The sequence below is a fragment of the Amyelois transitella genome, chromosome 11 (genome assembly GCF_032362555.1).
Source record: "Amyelois transitella isolate CPQ chromosome 11, ilAmyTran1.1, whole genome shotgun sequence".
Classification (NCBI taxonomy): domain Eukaryota; kingdom Metazoa; phylum Arthropoda; class Insecta; order Lepidoptera; family Pyralidae; genus Amyelois; species Amyelois transitella.
Window position 1 is genome coordinate 189,255 of NC_083514.1, and position 22,437 is coordinate 211,691.

Genomic DNA, 22,437 nt, shown 5'->3' on the forward strand with positions numbered 1-22,437 from the left:
CGAGCGATCGGTTACAGCTCCAGTGGCGCAATTGGTTAGCGCACGGTACTTATAAGACAGTGTACGTGTGAGTAATGCCGGGGTTGTGAGTTCGAGCCTCACCTGGAGCATTTAATTTTACAACATGTGAGAAAATCATACAAAATTTTTAAAATAGGAAATATATTTGTTTCGTGGGACTATAATTATAGCGGAAAGGAATGTTGGAAAAAACCTAGGGGAGAACCTATGAGGCTAAACAATGCCCACTTGATAAGGACTCCAAAGTCCTTATCAATCCACATTCATAAGGCAGGAGTTGCCATGAATGAAAGAACTTCGAAAGTGAGAAAGAAAGATTTAAGAACTAGACAAAATCGATACTGTCATAAACATTTTTTATTTGAAATAAATATTATAACTCAAAAAATTTACGAAACCTCATCTTACAATTTTATTTACTTAAAAATTACATCTTAAATACATTAATAATTAGGGTATCTATTATATGGAAAATAACTTGGACAATTTTGGAAAAGTTACAATAGATTAGACTAAATTCTTCATATACAGACTTTCAAAATAATCGTTAGAAAAAATGCGTTAAAATGGTTTACATTACATTAATTACATAGGTGCACCTATGTTATTAATGTAATTATCCATATCTCTACATTGACAACTATATTATATATAAAATTATATTACATTAAAGGCCTAGAATACACATAAATACATATTTCTTCCTTCAATCTAATGTTAAACGTAAAAAGCAAACGCTACCCAATTTTTACAGGCAATTCAATTTTAAAAACAATTATAATAAAACAGATAATTTTGGAAACTCATTGCAGTCAACATAAATGCATTTCAATTGGACGATTACGCGCATAAACTTCTAATAACCTATGTACTAAAAACCTATCTTACAATGTACACAAACCCTTCTCAATAAATATTAAAGACTTAGACTGCGTTCGTAAGTTTCCATACAACTTGGTTTCGCTTATACTTTGAAATTGATGTAAGTATTGAATTTGTATAAAATAGAAAAGATGACATACACGCCTCTAAAGTTATAGTTATTGGATTCTGCAGTAAAAATAAAACTTTATTTGAAACGCTATGCGTTGTATGAAACTTATGCTAACATAGAGCCGATATGTCGGTCCAATGTAGGTAACATAACATAAAAAATATTAATTACTTTTAAAGAGAAAGATATTTACACTAACGGTATCAGTTATGTAAAAAAAATGTTGATATCGGGATGAATTAACATTTAAATAATTTGGGGTAAAAATCATGTCAATTTCTATACATGAAATAAGGCGTCAGTCGTCTGTTTGGAAGTTTTTATTAGTTTGATTATTATGTTATAAATTTCCTGCACATTAATAAATGTAAACTCGGTTTGATATTGTTTTGAAAAACGTTATCCTCGTTAGCTTGACATTATCAAGTATAAGATTAAGAGATCACCTTCACGGAAAGAAACAGTGTTGTAATAAGATACATACATACATAAAATCACGTCCCTTTCCCGGAGGGGTAGGCAGAGACTACATCTAATAAGATGCTGCAGTATATCTCAATCACTCCACTATTAGGTACATCAACTTGAATCGAATCGATCATAATGTCACTTTTGAAGTGATGAAAAGGTTAATACATCCCATTTGGCGGATAATATAGGCTGTATTTGAGTTAAGTAATCTAAATAACAGTACTGTAGGTAAAAGATAGTGGATTTCTGTAGCCAATGATTTCTCGCGAAAATTAATGACGGAAACTGTTGCAAATGACGAGAAGAGACGCCATTATCATACAATTTAATCGAATGTAGCGGTACATCTAGATAACGCCCGTGTTGGCGGTGGAACGCGGCGCGGGCGCAGCGAACACGAAGCCGGCCGCGCCGGGCAGCAGGCGCGCGCGCACGAACTCCGTGGTGGCGCTGCTGAGGCTCTGCTTAGCTCCTAACTTGCACTTCACGTAGCCCACCAGGTTGGCGCCCGACAGCGTCAGGGCTATGAGGACCAGCAGCTGGAATCGGAGAACCAAACATTTGTAAGTGTCGTTTTGTGTATTCACATACATACATATGGTTATGTCTATATCCCTTACGGGGTAGACAGAGCCAACAGTCTTGATAAGACTGAAAGGCCACGTTCAGCTATTTGGCTTAATGATAGAATTCAGATTCAAATAGTGAGAGGTCGCTTCTTGCTAGCACATCGCCTAACAAAAAATCACAAGTTTGTAAGCCAATCCCTTAGTCTTAAAAGGCGACTAAGGGATAGGCTTACAAACTTGGGATTCTATTTTAGGAGATGGGCTAGCAACCTGTCTCTATTTGAATCTCAATTCTATCATTAAGCCACGTTCAGGGCCATTCAGTCTTTTCAAGCCTGCTGGCTCTGTCTATCACCGAAAGGGATATAGACATGACCATATGTATATGTATGTATATAAATCACTCTCTCGGCTCGGCGAGTGACACCAGGAAAGCTGGAAACTGTGAAAAAAAACCAGCTTACCATCCACTGGAACTTGAGGCCGAAGAGGCAGAACACGAAGAAGACCGCCCAAACCACAGGGCACAGCACGAGCCCCATCCAGAACAGGCGGCTCTCGTTGCTGTTCACGCGGTTCTGGAATCATCATCATCAAAATATTGATTGACTTACCAAGCGTGCTAACTATTCCAGTATACGCTCATGATTTCTTTCTACTCACTATTCTAGAAAAATCTCCTTTTATACTAGAAAGGAGTAGTGGGTCGTGTGGTTCCCGGCACCGAAATAAAAGAATAGGATCACTACTCCATCTCTTTGTCGGAAAAGGTGACTAAGGATTATAAACTTTAGATTGTTCGTGTAGGACTCCAGCAGCATGTCACTATTTGAATCTCAATTCCATGTTTATGCCCTACTTTTACATTACTATCAGTCTTTTCAAGACTGTGGGCTCTGTCTACCTCACAAGAGATATAGACGTGACTATGTGTATGTATCGGAACAATATTATGAAAATGTATAGTTCAAAGAAGAATATTTCGGTATATATATATTTATAATTGTGTGTTGGCTGTTCAAGGCTGTCGGCTCTGTCTACCCCACAAGGGATATAGACGTGACCATATGTATGTATAATTACCTGTTTCGCTTCAAACACCCAATGTGATTTCCCGTCGTCATCCACATAATTCCACCACCTGAGGCCGACCAATAGGCGTCCTGGAATTATCATTAAAACATAAGTGTGATGTGCCGTGTGGTTCCCGGCACCAATAGAAAAAAGAAGACCACTTCAACTCTTTCCCATAGATGTTTTAAAAGGCGACTAAGGGGTGGGTTTATAAACTTGAAATTCTTCTTGTAGGCGATGGGCTAGCAAACTGTCACTATTTGAAGGTCAATTCTATCATTAAGCCAAACAGCTGAGCGTGGCCTATCAGTCTTTTCAAGACTGTTGGCTCTGTTTACCGTGCAAGGGATATATAAATGACTATATGTATATAGGTAGTATAGGTACTACTATCTTCGATACAGGCTTGCCAAGTGAGGAGGTCACTATTTACCTCTACTTTGCAAGCTCTCTGCAGTATAAGTATGTGTATGTCTATATATATGTTGCAGCTAAATAGATTATTATTATTTTTTTGTCATTAACAGTACATCAATTGACGCACTAGATATATTTTACACCGTCCAGGTCCAGAAGTCAGAAGACGCTAAGCTGGCTATGAACAAGTGTGATAGCCACAGCCTGCAGTCATAATACTTATGACGACCGTGCAGTATCCTTACATAATGTAGCCGGAATAGTCAACACAAATACTATAATTGATGTCATATAGTAAGACATCAACGATCTCACTATATTTATATTCTGCGTTTTATTTTATATGTACTGCGCCAATCGCCTTATTATTTTTAATTTCCTTCCACCCTAAGGTTGACTGGAAGAGATTGCTGTAGCGATAAGTCCGCCTTTGTACCTCATTGACTACCTGTGTTTTTTTCCTGTTCTTCTTTTTCTTTGGTGCAATAAAGAGTTTATCTATCTATCTATCTAAGACGGCCTCTGTGGCGCAGCGGTAGTGCGCTTGTCTGTGACACCGGAGGTCCCGGGTTCAAATCCCGGCCAGGGCATGATGAGAAACGAACTTTCTCCGATTGGCCTGGGTCTTGGATGTTTATCTATATAAGTATTTATTATAAAATATAGTATCGTTGAGTTAGTATCTCGTAACACAAGTCTCGAACTTACTTCGAGGCTAACTCAATCAGTGTAATTTGTCCCGTGTATATTTATTTATTTATCTTTCTCACCAGTGATGTTCTTGACTGTCCAGAAGTCGGCAGACAGCAGCAGCACCACGAGCACGAAGCTGGCTATGAACGAGTCGGAGAACCAGCCGCACAGGACGTATACTACAATGGCGGCGCATCGGAATACTAAGTGGAAGATTACTATGTAGGGGTGGCTGGAATTAGGAGAGATAATACATATTTGTATAGAATAGAATATATGTAATAAATAATGTACACTCTCGCTTTCATTTCCAAATGATATATTTCTTTTAATTTTGATTTTATTTTAGAAACTTATAGTCCATTTTAGGTGCTGAAATAAAGGTACTTAAACAATGTTGATACTGTACGTATTTCGATTTAAAAAAAAAACATTTCTAAATGGAAATAAGTAGGTATTGTAATAAAATAAATATATATATTATATATATATAGTTATATCATATATCATAATGAGGGACCTCGTCATCGAATCCCGATGATGAGAATCAATCTTTTTCTGGCCTGGGTCTATATGAGTAAGTATTAATTATTGATTAAATATAGGTTTTACATCATTACTTCAAGCCTCATGACAGTAGATACTGTCTACCACGTAAGGCATCGAGACGTGATTTGACTGTGAAGCACCAATAAAAAAAAGAATAGGACTACTCCATCTCTTCCCAACGGATGTCGTAAAAGGCGACTAAGGGATTGGTTTATAAACTTGGGATTCTTCTTTTAGGCGATGGGCAACCTGTCACTATTTGAATCTAAATTCTATCATTAAGCCAAATAGCTGAGCGTGGCCTATCAGTCTCTTCAAGACTGTTGGCTTTACCCCACAAGGGATATAGACGTGACCATATGTACGTATGTGATAAGTTATGATGAGATGTATAAAGCAAAACTTACACAAACTCCTTATTAGCGTTGTCCTCGTCTCCGAAGGCGATGGTGTCGTCGTCCAGCAGCGGCACCTGCGGCACACCCGGCTGTAAGTAGTCACAATGACAACTACAGGCCAAGCCGTGCAAAGCATACCGTGGTAACTATACTAAGCATGAGTATGTCTGAGGTAATTTATTAGTACGAACTTAAAAACTTAGTATGCAGAGTTATAATGCAACCGTAGAAATCAGAATAATGTTAGACATGAAATGCCATTTAGTTCTAGAACTACAGAACTTATGTTTGTTCTCTCTTATGTTCTTTTGCATCATATGTTGTAGCTGTCAGCTAAATCTAAGAATTGAGTTGAACATGGAAATGAAATTATTGTGCCACAAGTCACACCCATTAGTTGTGACATCATATTAACCAGTATCCGCTTTCCACTTTTTCAGTCTTAAGTTATTTTGATTGTCTATGGATGAAAAAAAATGTTGATGACTTCATTTGGCGAGTCTACATTACTGGTATAAATGAATGAATGCACTGTGAACTACAGCGCATTCATTCATTTATTCTTACTTTCATTTACATAATGATATAGTTGATTTGTTTGTAATGCCAAAATGTAAACTATCGCATATACCATAAAGTTATAAATTGAAATTAAGAACTTCCTAAATTTTGTTTTTTGTTGTCTAGTTTTAAAATTTCCACTAAGAGAGGATTCCGGCAGTAACGGAAATAAGCAAGGTTTTTCGTGTCACCCAGGCAGAGCCACAGGAAATGTCTAGCTGTAAAAAGAATCCCTAATCTTAAAAGTCTATGTATGCTGAGTGAGAAAGTCTCTATATCCAGCAACTGAGTGACTTAAACAAAAGTGCACAGGACACAATTTTTGGGGTAAGGCAGCAAAGAGGGTAGATTTTCTTACAGGCAGGCAAATATATGAAATCTGATTTTGACTGCTATCCATACAAATTTTATTAGGCGAATAAATTTAAATACTGCAGAACCATTATGATAGAGTTTGCTTAAAAAATATATATTTATCTTAAAACTAAGATTACAGCCGCTTCCAAAGAATCAGTGCAGAAGTGTAACAAACTGCACTACAGCATTTTCTTCAAAAATATCAATTTCACATTAAATATAATGTATTCTCTAGTCCACATTTCTATACTATATTGGATAATTATCCAAACTTAGTGTAGAAATGTGGACGAGAGAATACATTGCATTTAATGTTAAATTTAATTAAAATTTCTATATTCATTTGGCATTTTAGAGAAAAATTATATAGCACTTTATTCCATGAGAAGATATTGTATAATAGGGGTTGGTAATTAGTTAAATTTTCTCTGTTGACTTGATTTTAAATGGCTACTAACATTTCAAATGACTGATGATTTAGGAATTAATGTTTATAAGAGGACGCAGTACAGCCAATTCTTTGTTATGGTACTCAAATCATTATATAGACACAGAAAAATCAAATGAACACGTTAAACACATGCAAATTAAATGAGTTGATAATAAAACGAAGTAAATATTGTTACGACAGGGCATGAAAATAATAAATGTTGCCTTTTGTAGCATTATTTATGCGATATACTCACGGTTGCTGAGTTCATGGCGGGATTGTTCATATCATTACTTAATTGAAAAGGATTATCTTTATGTAGGATCCAATTCCAATTTCCTAAAAATAATAATTTTCGATAATTATTTTTTAGAAATAACAAGTCAATCACTCATCTTTCACAAACTTTATTAATTGTCGAAGTGTCAATGTCAAGTGACGTTTACAAATAATGACATTAGCATTTCGATAAGTCTTTAGTCAGTAGTTTTGGAGTTTCTTGGTATGCCCGAGTCTTTAAATTTATATGTGACGGAGACAAGAAATAATCAGCGACAGTCTGATTCTTTAGTCGACTGACGGACAAAAGTATTGAAAAGTCTTTTATCTGGAGGCAAGGTTTGTGCTGTTAATGTGGTCATGCCCCTACTCATTTATACCTTCGGTATATTAAGATGGACTAAGGCACCTTCGGTGACCTCTTTGGGGAAATTAAAGGTTTTGTCTGTGCAATAATGGACGAAGTTTTCAAGATGAAAAACTACCTGAGATATATACTGAAGGACGGTACGGTCTACATCTGTCGCGCATGCTATCGTTTCGAAGAGTCACTTAGACATATAGTCTCTTCTCTAGTTGATCTCATCTTGCTAATTGCGAGTACTTGCATAGGCATAATTAAGTAGCTAGGATTATACACCAGCAACATTCTCTTAAATATAGCCTTGTGAACTCTGAAGTACATACATACATATGGTCACGTCTATATCCTTTGCGGGGTAGAAAGAGCCAACAGTCTTGAAAAGACTGAATGGCCACGTTCAGCTATTTGGCTTAATGATAGAATTGAGATTCAAATAGTAACAGGTTGCTAGCCCATCGCCTAACAAAGAATCCCAAGTATGTAAGCCTATCCCTTAGTCGCCTTTTACGACATCCATGGGTAAGAGATGGAGTGGTCAGATTAGGTAGGTTAGGTATTCAGAGTCCTACACAGACAGGACTATTGTTGAAAATAGGCCTGATATTGTGAATCTGGAGATGCCGTGCAACACGATCATTGATATCACCATCCTCCATGACGAAAACCTCGTCAAGGCTGAGAAAGAAAACGATCTAGGTATTTGGATTTGCCCCATGAGGTGACCGCCATTTGGCCTGTAGATTCAACGCAAATTTTTCCGATGGTCGTGACTATGAACGGACTCATAGCAAAGAATCTCAACCCTCACTTAGAGAGGGTTTCGCTTGGCAGTTGGGTCAAGGGTCAGCCACAGGCCATAAGGCAATACTTCTAGACACGGCCCGCATTGTAAAGAGGTCCCTTTCATTTGAGCCCTGACCATGACAGTAAGGGTCAAAACGTAGTGGTTATATTCTCTTTGGTAACCTCCTATCGATGGGTTTCTTTCTACATTATTTTAAAATATGTTTTTTACATAATAATATATTAAATTTATATTTTAAAATATTGTAACAAAGAAATAAGTTGAATATGTATAAGAAATGAGTTTTAATAATTATTAGTGTGGAGTGTGGATTACTTACAAAATTTATTTTTGGTATGTGTTTTCGAACGCATAAACTTGCGCAAAATTCAACATGCTGCAAACTTCACACCAAAGATAGAAGCTGTCAAAATTTTGCAGGAAGGCACATGCAAACGCTGTTTACAATTTTCTACCCCGCGACATCCCAGTGTTTGTTGTTTTGCACTGTTGTTTTCGTGGGGATCACCTGATCGTGTCCGTGTCGCGTACAATGCGTTCCCAGGGCGCGGGTGCCATGCCGCGCGTTTCGTGATCGTAGAAAGCAGTGAATCTTCGCATGACGGGTGTGATTTTTGCGTAACGTAAATTCGCGATGGGCGCTAAGCCGAGTACCGCGAACGGGGGGCAGAGTCCGCGTACGAGGACATTCTCTACGAGTTCTAGCTCGGAAGTAGTGTCAGGAGGTGCAGGTTTCAATTTGCTGCGAGCGATACCTGGTATTCAGGTGTCGAGTGACCGGCAGAGAGCGCGGTCGTTGTCCTCCGTGCCAGACCTTCATGCTTCTCATGAAGCAATCGCGATCCCTCCCAACTCCCAGAGTTACGAGGCGTCGGCTGCGGCCAGTCCCGACTCAGACTCCAGTTCCAACGAGGAACCGGGCCCCGCTCCTGGTACTTCCCTGGCCCTTGGAAGAGTTTATGCAGCACACTCCTTGCCATCACATATCTGGTCCATTAATGGTAAGCATCTTAAATGTATTTCAGAAATGATGTCCACATGTTACCACAACAATCAACAATGTAACATCTTAATTTACAACATCCGAAGCTGCCAATTAGCACAACAAATTGATTCTAAAAAGAGACTGAGTTTTGTAGTTGGTGCACATCTTTATTTGTTTTGCTTTGTGTATTTTCTATTTTGTAAAACATTCATCCCTAGGTCAGTGTTTTGACACCAAGGGCTGCCTAAATTTGTATTATTCATGTTACATTGTTTCTGCAAAGGTTATGTAATTTATTGTTTGTGGAAAAAACATATGTAAGAGATAAAAGTGTTTACATACTAAGATGTTTTTGACAGGTTCATGAGTACATATAGGTGCTATGTTAATGAAATACAGATGATATGTAACTGTAATAAATATCATCTGTATTTCCTAAAAACTTATTTCATAATATCAGTTATGTTTTGTCTATGATTTAAATATTTAACTTCTTAATTCTTTGCTCCTAACAACTATCTCATGAAATGAGAAACTTGTAACTGTTGTTTTTTATTACTAAAGTATGGTGTTCTCTTGTGATCTGAATTAAAATACGAGTTCTATGAGACAAAATACCTCGTGTTGATTTATAATTAAATAAATACGTACATACATAAAATCACGCCTCTTTCCCGGAGGGGTAGGCAGAGACTACCTCTTTACAGACTGTTCTATATAAACACTCACAACTAGCCTATGACCCCACAATCTGTCATAGTAAGCGTAGATCAGACAAAGTCTGCCGAATCGAAATACGACATACTACCTTAGCTGCTCAACATTTTTACTACATTAGCTCTACTTTGTATAATAGAATAAATAAACTACTTAATATATATCCGCTTACATCTTACAAATGCAGGGTTACATGCACAGAATGGCTCATGCAACTATCTTACGATGATACGGAAAGTCTTATAAAAGTCGGCGAATAACAATAATTTCTTTTACGTTAAATATTCTCATGATTGAATATCCTCTAGACGTTTCAAATCGCAATACAGCCTTACATACTTCCTCTCTATACCTACACCAACACAAACACGTTTTCCACACAACACACTAACAAAACACATTTGCACCCAATACATATATTAAACATCAAATCTTTTCTTTTTTTTCCTTCTCTTTTGTTGTAATAAATGGATTGGGTGCTGAGATTAAGGAAACACATTATATAAATGTTTTCTGGAGGTGGACGTTGAGATCTGCGACACAGTTTCATAACTTCTGCAGATGTCATCATTATCCTATGTTACTTAAATTGTACTTGTTTTTTGTTTCCAAATAAAATATTTTCATTTTCATTTTCTTTCCACTTCCAATTAATAAATCTGTAAAAAAATTCACGTGTGACCTGGGTCATGTGGTTTGAGCTTTACTTTTTAAATCAGTGTTTATTGCTGTTTATTGTTAAGCCATAAAGCTTAGCATTAATGGCTAAATTTCATCAGCTCATTTCACAGTTAAAAATAATTAAACATTTATTAATTTGTATGGGAAATTTGTTTACATTGAATAAATTACATAAAGCTTAGTTTAGAACTGCTTCCAAAGTGTCAGTGCAGAAGATGCGGTATCAAACTGCAAGGCAAGTTTTGGTTCCGTCTGCCCTGTTAGGAATAAAGACAAAAAAGGTGGGCAGGGCAAAATATGATGATGACAGTTGGAGTTAATAGTTAATAAACAGTTGGGTATTTTGAAGTGACCCTATTAATATGGAGGGGTTTTTTATTATTTAGTCACACTAAGCTCTAGTCACAGGAAGCCAATCACTGCCTACTGCTATTGATTATCTGAAGAGGTTATCTGTAATTGATAGAATTCCTCTGCAATCTGTGAAAAGATGACTTGCAGTATCTTCTTTCAGCCTTCATGCATGCCTTCTACCTTTCCACTTTTACACTAAGTGTCAAAAAATGTATGAATTTTGAAATTTTTGTATTGTTTCTCAAGATATTAAACTTGACCAAAATTATTTTCACAGTCTCAGTGTTACTTTTGTTAAGTCAGAGTCGTTACTACTGTGGGTATATGAAAAAATAATTACTCAGCTTTGAGTTTAATCTGTTTAGTTTTCAGTTAGTTTAGTTGATGTATGGAACCCTAAAGATTTAATTTTGATTAGGTTAGTCAATTTTATAAAATTGGACTAGGAAGAAATTTTGCATTGAGGCTGGGTTTTTTGTAGGTAAAATATTCAGAAAGGCCTTGAAATTAGATTGTGGCAATAAAATATAATATTAATTAATTTATTTACTTTTTTACATCTTCACATACACACAACATTCTCATACTTTATTAATAATATATATGGGACAAATTACTCAGATTGAGCTAGCCTCAAAGTAAGTTCTAGATTTGAATGACAATGAAATAATACTTTTAACATACATACATACATATGATCACGTCTATATCCCTTGCGGGGTAGACAGAGCCAACAGTCTTGAAAAGACTGAATGGCCACGTTCAGCTATTTGGCTTAATGATAGAACCGAGATTCAAATAGTGACAGGTTGCTAGCCCATCGCCTAAAAGAGGAATCCTAAGTTTATAAGCCTATCCCTTAGTCGCCTTAATACTTTTAACATTGAGCATAAAACCTCCAAATCAACATCGTAGGAGCCACCGTTCCCTGGCATTACACCTAGCCTAGCGGAATATCTTCCCTTTGGTGGCGGTCGATTCATAATCATCATTCCTGCAGCCCCAGCTACTCCACAGATACGCCGCATTCAGCTATTCAGATATTCTTTTTTGCATTGGTTCCGGGAACCACATTGCACTTTTAATATATACATTTATATAAAATTTTAATAAGATTGGTTCAGTAGATAAGGCGTGATGAGAAAGCAAACAAACAAACTTACTTGCGCAATTATAATATTAGTTTGAATTAGTTAGTGTCGTAAGAGAGTAGTTGTGATGTTATTTCACCCACAGGTTGACTGGAAGAGATTGCATTAGCGTTAAGTCTGCCTTTGTACCATCTCTGTCTATTTTGTATGTTATGTTATACTCTTGGTGCAATAAAGAATTTATCTATCTATCACTATTATGATGAACAAATAAATTATTTAAGAATTTGATAACAAAAAAAGAGAACTTTCTTTCTTACTTATTTCTGTTTTTACTAGCTTCTATCGCTATCATTGTCGTGCTCCGTACGTGATAGTGATGTAACGCTCAGACACCCCACACCAAAATGATAAGAGTACAGAATATAGAGTTGTTTAAAAATATTTTTTTCTAAAATATTTACGTACCTACCCTACACAAATAATAAAAAAATTACGGTGTCATTGTTTTTGGCATAGAGGTAAACTATTGATGTTATTTCAACTTTTGCGCGGGGCTTGGTTCCCGAGGGGAGCACCAGAAAAAATATATGTATATGTATGTATGTATTACGCCCGATGGTGTGATCTGCATCTAGGCAAAATTTCGAGAAAATGGATAAAACACTTTCGTTCTGACTGTATGACAGAAAACGCACTGCCTTAACCGCAAATTCTACAAACTATAGTTATTCTAAAAGCTTTATATCTTGTTACAAAGTGAAATGACGTTACGTTATGTCGGACGGTGTGCACGGATTAAGCTTCTCTACTCTCACTAATTTAACACCCCAGTCTGCGTGCGTCCGCCCGTCTAGCTTTCTTGTACTATAATAAATCGCCGTTTTTCCGGGTTGCTGTGCGCCTACGCAGCTTTTCTGTTCAGTCGCACCCGCGCCGCCGAATCGCAAGCACCGCTACCATGTACCGCCGTCGTTACCGCACCACTCTAGGCTTAGGGTTGGGGTCCTCATTCTCATCCTCGTTTTCCTCATCATTTTCTACCACTTTATCGTTCAGAACGACAACGGCATCTACACCGACGGATACGATTCGTTCTGACGCGAAGGCGACAGCAGCTAAACTGAAATCAAAGTACGAAAACGCCGGGACTGCCCAAGGTTCGTTGATTGGACCCTCGTTGTTTGTGCATGTGTTTTTATAACAGTGACTAAATCCTTCGATTGCACTGCGGATGAATCGGTCCAATTCAGCAATCATAATATCCGGTTTGTTGCGTTTGAATTCGGAGTTTTGCATTTACCAACAAATCCTATAAGTTCAATTCTATTTTCTTGGAAATTGGCAAGGATCAGCTAAGTCCTGAAAAATGTACCGATTTTAATGATTCTTTTACATATTTTAAATTTTTGCAGTAACGTGACATCGCATTATTAAGCCTTTTAATTTTTTTTACATTTAAATTAAGCAGGGGCGAATAGCTACTGTACTGTACGAAATGATTACTCAGTTAATCTGACTATGACATTAATGCTCAGTATATTCCATGATTTAAGACGTAATTACATGAGGCAGATCTGAGGCGCATTCAGACCACATGATTAATAGCCCGGCCTAAAACAGAGACATCTGCACTTTTAACGATTACAGTTATCAATTTCAAAGAACTTTCTTTGGAATTGACTTGCTTAAATTTTAATGTTGCTCCTTTTTGATTCGTCATTAGTGAAGTAATGTCTGGTCTTAAAGACTAGAAGTATGATTTGGTTATAGGGCAACAAACATACAAAGAATAAAATCCACAATCCACTTCAACAACACTACAATCCAATTCAAAACTTCTTTATTTTTTCCAAAAAAGTATACTTTATGGAAAGCTGCAAACACTAACATTCTTTTTGGGAAAATCGATCTTATATCTAGCAGTGGAGATATAAGATCGACTTTCGAAGAAAAAAATGGTTAAGACAAGCTTTTTAAATATAAAAATCGGTAATCAGACACTAGAAAATAAATAAGAGCCTTCAGCATGAAGTCTATCGATAAGATATGTTTCGTATCACGCTAGTAAATCTTCATGAAATCTGGACAAACCCCTCGTAAACCCGACGCAGCGTCGTATTAATATTAAATCTAATATCTTGATGTTTATGGTTCCCTGGAAATCTCGGCTCTGCCGGACATTGCGTTGATTATTTATATCGCAAATGTGTTTGTTTGACACAATTTGCGGATGATAGGTTATTTTCCGAAGATTTTCCGCGTCACTTCGGTGTAACTTGGCCTTTCAAGACGAATCCATAGGGCACTTCCCGCTGACCTAAAATCTTGAAAGGAAGAAGCAATGGCAACAACTATTGTTTAGTTGTATTATTAGATTCAAATGTAAATATGCAGTTGTTTATTGCTTCAAATCAGCTTCCTTTTTCTTCAGCTCCAAGTTTATTTAGTTTTTTTCTTGACATTGATAAATCGACGCTAAGCAAAACGATCTGTGCATGACAATTTATTTGGACCTTTTGTGGTTTTGTACCCAAATAACTTAGGAAGTACTAGAATAACTCAAGTTTTATTTAAATACCAGCGTCCTTATTCTAATGTCATGCATATGAATCATTACATTACCGATCAAGCGAATCCCACATTCAAGATGAAATTAGCCAGAATTCGAACCTACTCCCACATGGTAACGTAACTAATTGGGCAGAGAACTGGCGGCTCTGCAGTTATTACGCTAACTAATGTGCTTCTTACACCGGCGTTCTAATGTGTTTAACTCGATTCATATGCTCACGTCTGTCCCGAATATAGGCAAACAGTCTTTTGTTGTAGTTGATTTTCAAGCGCCTTGGGACTTCAGCTTTGGAATTTCTAGATTGGGGAATAACCAAAATGGCAGGAACAGGACAGTTTCGTTTTAATCACAAAGCTGCAGATAAGACACGTCGCTAAAAATTTTACCGTCTTTCTGAATAAAAACCTGTACAGTAGATGCCTCTTCTCCAGAATCATCAACCCCAAACTGTAAACAGTAATCATTCAAACGGTTGCGATGTGAATAAACTACTAGATCAACGTTCACAGCACTTATTGTGCCAAAAGTTAAAAATATTCTTAATATCGAAGAATGCTCGAATCAATCTATCTCTAGATGATGTCAAAATAAATCACGCTCGATTTGTAGTGTTTACCGCTCTGCTAGCCTTTCTTTTATCAAACAGTTTATCAAGCTTTCAATTTTGAAAATACAGTTTTTCTGCCCGATGCCAATCTCTATGTAAATATTATCATACTTGTAATATACATACGGTTACGAACTTGTACAAAATCAAGTCAAAATAAAAATGGTCCTTCATATTGTAGGGTTTGATCAGCTAAACTATAAAAATATTCAGACACAATGTAGAGATAAAATTAAAGTATTTGATTTAACATATTAGATTGTTTATCAATAATTCCACATTGGTACCTAACCAATTTGCCGATGGGCGAGTTTTGGCAATTCTTGTCATAGCTAAAGGTTTTTGTGAAGTAGGTATTTAACTATTAACTTTTTGCAGATTAAAAATAAAACAGGTCAATTTGTCTTTTTTAAGGCTTTTGAATTCTTACGTAATGGTTCAACCATTTTACTTATGTTACTATAGCGCAACTAGAGCTTTACAGCCAACTGAATCTGAATTTGAATCTGAAAATGCAATCTATGTATATCATCGCAATTTAATCAATTGAAGTCCATTCAGTTTTGTATTTTGGCTTAGCAGTTTTTTCGTAAAATTTCTTATGCTTCTCTCCGCATAAGGTGTTTATCGCGGATTGATTCGGCGACATAACTGTTAGCTTATTTGCATACCCCAAATCTGCAGGTAACTTACAGAGAAAGCGTCATCATTTTGATTAAAGAACTTCGCTGGCATTAGCTTCAATCTCCAGACATGTTTCCATTTCGTTATTACCTACTGTATGATTAATCAAGCTAGAGTTTAATAAGTGTGTCTCGTATTCGTATCCATATCGTCTACAATGCCAATAGAACCCTCCTTTTTTTTTCCTCTCTACAATTCTTTCAATTTTGTTCAATTACGGCGAAATGACATCATATTTAAATCCCAATCCATTCATGTCTACATGAAATTTATTAATCTGCCAATATTGATAGAGATATGAACCATCAATCCTCGTTTATATATAGCGCGTCGGTTGCCACCTGGTGGCTCCCGCGGCCCACTGACTTGGCCTACATCGGCTTTAAATAGTGCGCGTGCGCCGCTCCCCCCTACGATAATTGGCAAACTGGATTTGCAGGAAGTAACGTCGATTGTTTGGTCTATTAAACGATAATAAGTTTGGTAATTTGGCAATTAACATCATGAAAGAATATACTATAACATTAACATGAACACGATTGCCTATCTCTTAGGTTAGCATTTGCTTTATTACAAAATCACGCCTCTATTCTGGTCGGGTAGGCAGAGACTAAATCTTACATTTACCACGATTCCGTCATCTTTCATCAGATTCAAAAAGTGCTACTGTAGGCACCCTTAATAAATAAACTAAATGTTTATATGGAGATGTTTTGAAATACAAAAGTATTATGATAAAAAAATATTTCAACAAATTTTAAAAATCTTTATGTGAAATCGACACTTTTTACACAGCTCTACTCGTAATAGTTTTAAAACATATGCAATTTTTATTTGGCCATCGTGTCGTTATTTTTAAAAGCATCGCATCAACCCTACACCTGCCTAACTAACCAAACGCAGAGTGGAATTTGTTCCACGGAAAAAACTCGGAACAATATTTTTTTGCAATACTCAGTTTTATGTTTCCGTAGTTTCTGTTTTTAAAGCAATTTTGGAATTTGTTACACGGTGACTATTGTCAGGTCACCTGCCAGTTTTATCACTGTGATACCACCATAACTGGATGTAACCAATCATATCTAACAATAGATTGGATTGTTTGCTAAAAGAAAAATGTTTTCCAGTGGCCGAATTCACATTGTGTATTGGAAACTTTAATTTTTAAAGGAATAACATAAAAACATTTATATAGATTTGATTTTTTATCTTTAAACTACAGAGTTAAATTTAAAAGATGTTTGATTTCTCCCCACACATGAATTTAAGGTTGGACAACTTCAATCAGAAAGTCTCTGAACAACCGGACAGCAATACAACTTGTTTGTTTAAAAGATTGTTATCGATTTACAAGTTCGTAACTACTGGCTAAATTTTAGATTCATAGGTCGAGCAGTTTCGTGTGGATCGGGCGACCTTTCGTATAAATTTAAATTTTATAACTGCAACTCCGACCCTGTTTTGAATCCATTTGCGCAGTCAATACGGCGGCGAGTTTATTAACTCGGGGCGTGCTTCGGGTTCGATTCCCGCGGCTTGGAGCCGGGCCAGCTCCACATGGGTTTATAGCCGGTCTCTGAACCGGCGATTGTACATAGCTGCATTTAGATCTGTCACGTCATCTACATGCTTCCGATCTATAACATTGTATATGCATGCGTATGTACGCATGTATGAAAAGTGGCTAAGGCTAATAAATGATCAAATATTCAGAACCCTGTTCAGCTTCTCTGAAGTCGAAAGCTTGTAAGTTTCAAGAGATACAAAGTTGCAAGGTATTAGATAGTTGCTAAGGGAGTAGCGAAAGTAAATTTTTTATGTTTTTAAATTTTGACTTACGCTTATTGGGTAAGCAAGTCTTCCAAAGTGCAAAAGTCTAGCATGACGTAAGATTCACAGTTTGAAGATTGACTTTTATAGTTTTAAGACAAATAAAAAATTTGACTATTACTCTCCAATAAGCAAGACAAATTCTGAAAAATCTCGTTTCTTTTTGTCATCATGGTTTCATGTAGTGTAAGTCAACAAAATAAGCCTGAGAACAACAGAATCCCTGCAGTGCGACCTTAAAATCGGCGAATCCCGAAAATAACCCGAGTGCAAGCGAAAAATAAAAATGCTTCGAAGGCCGACTCGTCGAGTTGTCGTGTATTTATAGCAGTACAGCTTACACTAAGTTCCCGAGGCTAACAACCACCAACACACGATCGAGCATCATTGTATTTTTAATCCCCCAACGCAAAAATATGTCAACAGTTTTAAGTATCTTTAGCATCTATTGAAATCTGGATAATACTCATAAATATTAAAATGTTTGTAGCATCATCGCAGCTAACAATTGATTGAACCTAATCGCAGAAACTTAGCAATTTTTCGATACAAACTTCATTTATTTACGTTTTATGTATTGGGATCACTGGATACGCCAGGCTCGGCAAAGAATCAGGTTAAATATTGAAGCTAGGATAATTGTCTAGACTCCAAAGTTACGTTATCCTGAATTCTTAACAGTCGTCGCTGTAAAAAATCGCATTGTTACATGAACAAAGATGCAGATACAAAACAGTTCTCAGTCGAAAGAAAAGAAATAACCTTGGCAGTGACAGTATCTAGTGATCTCGTAAACGTCGCATTAATTTAGTTTTTTGCGAGGAACCGGCTATATATAATGATGGCCGTCTGAGTGGCGTCACTAAATGTCGTGTCGGAAGTGAGAAAATGTACAATCTTTCTCTTGTCTTATTCTGGGTTGCTCGCTTCAGCTGTTGGCTTCGAAGGTCGATGTCCGGTTAAGACAAAATGCAAGTGGTACTGTGGAAACATTTGGCAAATAATTTTCGTCATGATACGGCTTTTAACCTGTGCCGAATTACAGCAGAATCCACTCGGTGGTTCCACTTGTATGTTATAAATGCCCGTCACCTTTTCCTTTGACTTGTTCTAATAGGATTATAGTCTTATCAATTGTTATAATTTTTTTTCTCTACTAATAAACTTTCCCATTTTGTTTCAGGTACGTAAAATCATGCTCATGTAGAGCTACCAGCCCAAACAGTTCAATATGAGAATAAATAGAATAGATGTAAGTGAAGTAGTGAGTCTCCAAAAATGTCTTTGTCATACACAGTGCGAAAGTGCTATAAACGTCAAATACTCGAGAATTCTTTTATGAAATGCTCATGAATTGGAAATACGTCTAGCGTTTATTCGTGGAAGGAACTGCTTGCATGATATATACCTCTATGTAGCAAGCCATTATACTTCTTCGGTAGACGTACATGATTCTATTAGATTTTTTTTATTAACAGACATAAGCTGTACATCTCTCTCAACTGCTTCCTTTACATTGATGTTAGATTGATTTTCATCCCTATGTCGCTGCTGCGTCTTCCTCGGTGTCAATCTTACCAAAATCAAGGAGTGGAAAAATCAGGTAATTGCGACACACAAAGTGTTCCTGTCTTGCCACCGTGACTCTGTAACCAGGTTTGGATAATGGCTGTTGCACTAGATGAAAGTGTTTAGTGGCATCTACGGGAAAGAGTTGCATAAATCTAGATTCTAAAGTTCTACAAACCAAACGAAATATGAAATCGCCTGTAAATCTATCAGGAAATATCAATTTTGAACCCCGGACAAAATGAGAAATAACACCCTGATATGTATATTACCCAAATCGATAAAAAGATTTGATATGATTCATATTGTATGATTTTACATCTTAATATGGATTTAGATTGTTGAAGATCACATTCAATAATTATTCAACCTTTCAGTTGAGAATTCTAGAAAGTGAATCAAAATTTAAGAATTAGTCAGCTTTTATAACATGGATATAGTTTGTTCACCTCTCTGTTATTTCTTTGTAAGAAAATTTGGCATCTTATAACAAAATCAACGTCACGAAATAATTCATGAAACTGTCATATGAAAAGAAAATTGCCCTACTCATCAAGATTTATGTAAAACGCTCTTGAAAATGAAAATCGCACTGATGTCTAGCCGTACCATATTTTGACAACTGAGGGTAATATTTTTGCAGCAATATTTTAGTCACATGAATCTTAAGCATATTTTTAAAAGTACGTTTTTATTATTGATATAATCTTTTTACTACAGGTAAATTGTTATAACGTTTACACTTACGAGAACGTTTCTCGTTTACCATTGCTAATTTACGGGTGTTTCCACTCTAAGCTGTCATATCATGCTTTAAACCCTGGTTCCTCTTTTTGATTTCTCTTTCATTACTTTTTCCGGTCTTCGATATCTATGTATTAAGTCGCAACAGGTTTTTTATTTCTGCCCCTTTCTACTTTGTTATCTTCGAAAAATAAGTTTAAAGAAGTCACCGCTGTACTAGTAGTATCTTTCGTTACCCACGAATGCGAAGAATGAGGGTAAACATCGTGGGGACTGCACATTCAGGCAACTGGATGCGTAATCCAATACAGGTTAAGTAAAAACCCAATCCAGGATACCCAATGTAAAAACCTAACTCACCCAATCCAGGATCCATGGTCAAAGGCATACCCAGGCTCCTCTCCAGATCGGTAAGGATGCAACTGGGACTAAAGCCATTAGGAAGAAGAAGAAGAGGAACAAAAATGATGGATAGAGGTGTGGTACCTACCTATTATATATTATTCCGATTGTTATGAGTGCCTGTCTTTTATGGTATAAGTATTAAAAATGTTATTATATCACAAGTTTATTGTGAAGTTTGAATGTAGTCAGATCTAATTCGATATTTGATTCGATTCGATCTTCATTATTTTCATAGATATGTAACACACAATCGCAGATATATATTATGTAGCTATAATCAAAGTATAGCTACATAATATATATCTATAATAACATGTTCAAGAATATATAACGTCTTAAATGTAATGTAAACAGTCAAAATCGCGTGACATTGCTAAAGTTTCTCCGTAATATATGTTATCTTTATGTCTTTATCTTATTTGGCGTGTAAGACGTAACGAATCGCTCCAGTATCGAATAAAATCCGAGTATTTGAGTGTAAAATGGTAATTAGTGCGATACTGTCGTGATGAATCGAGCTAAATGAGACATTATTATGCTGATAGCGATGGATCCTATCACGATATTGGAGCAATTAAGGAAATAATGTATGAATATAATTGCTTTGATTTAATTTTGAATACTAAAATTCGAAATTCTGTGAAAATGCCATTAATGTAATGAATTGAAATTAAATCATTCGACATAAACTACTACCTAAATATTAAAAACAAATCTTTCATCTTTATTATAAAATTCAAATTACATGGTAAAAGATTTTATGAAGTAAACGCTGTAATTTAAAAAAGATGATCAGTAGCAGTACAAACAAGCGATAAATATTATTAGAGACGAGTGCCTATAATGCCGGCTGGGCCGCAGAGGAGGCGGTTTGCGTCAAAACATCAATTGCAATTTGGCAACACCCCAAAGTGTAGCGCAGCGACAGTTATTGTATCGCTAGTATCCCATAAAAATAAATGAATCAATGTTCAAATCAATTTTGTTGCCGAGTGATTGATTGACTGCCCATTTACTGAGAGACAGCATGTGAGGCTATTCACGAAATTTAGTAAGACATTCTCATAGGGATCTCCACTGGAACCCAAGAGGTGGACAAGATAAAGAGTCTTCAAGTTTACGAATTGAGGCTTGAGATAAAATTTGACATTACCTGTAATATCAACGCTAGATCCTATACTACTAGTCCGAACACCACTTTGGTTATCTGAATGACAACTAAGTCAGAAGCTCGATAAGTTTTGACTTGTTCACTTTCCTTATGTCACAAAAAGGCTTCAAAAGGGCTGACTCTAAAAATAGGAGCTACAGTCGATAATATCACGAGCAGGCCACCTCACTTGCCTGTGCGTGCAAGGCAAACAATCGATCCAGTGATTATGCAAATTTCGACCTTATTGCACTCCAGTTTGCAGCAGGGCCATTCTGAAGCTAAAAGTTCATTAGGTAAACAGTCTTCCGTGCCTTCGTATGGGCAACAGCACCCGTAGGAAAGAAGTTTTAGCTTTGTGGACGACTTTACAGTTGTAGGTCCAATTTCAGTCAAATCGTTCAGTCGTTTGAGAGATGCGTCAAATGGTCGTTCTATTGAATAAGAATCGGTATCAGTTAATTTTTTGAAAGTTTTTTTCAACTAACTGTTTAAAGATATACCTACGTCGATCGAGTTGTTCATAACTATTCAAAACAAAAATTCTTGCATGTTAGAACGCATCTGCCTCCCCTTTCTGGTTTGTATGCATGGTGTAGTCACTCGAGTTTCTAAAGTCAAATGTCACCCAAAAACTACAGATTTTTGCCATACAGAATTTTAATCTTGGCCTCTGACACCAGCTATCGCCATTTCTAGCGGTTTTCTTTCAACTTATACTGACCATTAATGCTGTAATATTTAATAACAATTTACTGTTCTACGGAATCTTGATAACCCGCGGCTATTAGTATTTCTTATGAAAAAACCGAGCTATTTTCAATGTTGCGTGTAATGGTCTCGTGCCTGCAAATCGAGCAGAAAACGGAAGTGGCCCGCCGTTGCTAACTCTCCCTGGGTTTGTCGGTCGGGGTTTCTATGCTAATCGGCCAAGTAATCCAAACAGTAATCAAATTATCCTGATAAGTCCCTATTATTATTTTTCGAAGCATGTTGCTGATGAACAACTGTAGTTGATTGACGAAGCGTGTTGATGAACTTCTTTTCTTGTTTCTTTGTGTAT

At 36.5% G+C, this 22,437-nt stretch overlaps 2 protein-coding genes and 1 non-coding gene across 5 annotated transcripts in view; 2 read left to right on the top strand and 1 right to left on the bottom strand.

The window, feature by feature from the left end:
* The first annotated feature begins 16 nt into the window (after nucleotides 1-16).
* Nucleotides 17-110, top strand: Trnai-uau (transfer RNA isoleucine (anticodon UAU)). Its single transcript has 2 exons — nucleotides 17-54; nucleotides 75-110. It is a non-coding gene; the product is annotated as a tRNA-Ile (tRNA).
* A 274-nt stretch (nucleotides 111-384) lies between these two features.
* LOC106133657 (uncharacterized Golgi apparatus membrane protein-like protein CG5021) lies at nucleotides 385-6,969 on the bottom strand. Of its 2 annotated transcripts, none has more exons than XM_013333466.2 (6): nucleotides 6,791-6,969; nucleotides 5,196-5,260; nucleotides 4,317-4,471; nucleotides 3,139-3,218; nucleotides 2,520-2,633; nucleotides 385-2,025 (listed from the first exon to the last, which is right to left on the bottom strand). In XM_013333466.2, exons 1-6 carry the CDS (start codon nucleotides 6,818-6,820, stop codon nucleotides 1,834-1,836), a joined length of 636 nt encoding a protein of 211 aa, XP_013188920.2. In that variant the 5' UTR covers nucleotides 6,821-6,969; the 3' UTR covers nucleotides 385-1,833. The 2 variants fall into 2 exon arrangements, with proteins under 2 accessions (XP_013188920.2, XP_013188919.2); XM_013333465.2 differs by having other exon boundaries at nucleotides 5,196-5,275; nucleotides 6,791-6,918.
* A 1,399-nt stretch (nucleotides 6,970-8,368) lies between these two features.
* Nucleotides 8,369-22,437, top strand: part of LOC106133655 (E3 ubiquitin-protein ligase znrf2) — a 92,764-nt gene continuing 78,695 nt past the window's right edge. The window contains exon 1 of one of the 2 annotated variants that reach the window (XM_013333462.2): nucleotides 8,369-8,983. In XM_013333462.2, the coding sequence (XP_013188916.1) occupies nucleotides 8,617-8,983 (367 nt within the window). In that variant the 5' untranslated portion in view covers nucleotides 8,369-8,616. Of the gene's footprint in view, nucleotides 8,984-12,746; nucleotides 12,971-22,437 lie in introns of those variants that run through there. The other variant, XM_060946446.1, reaches the window with a different exon arrangement.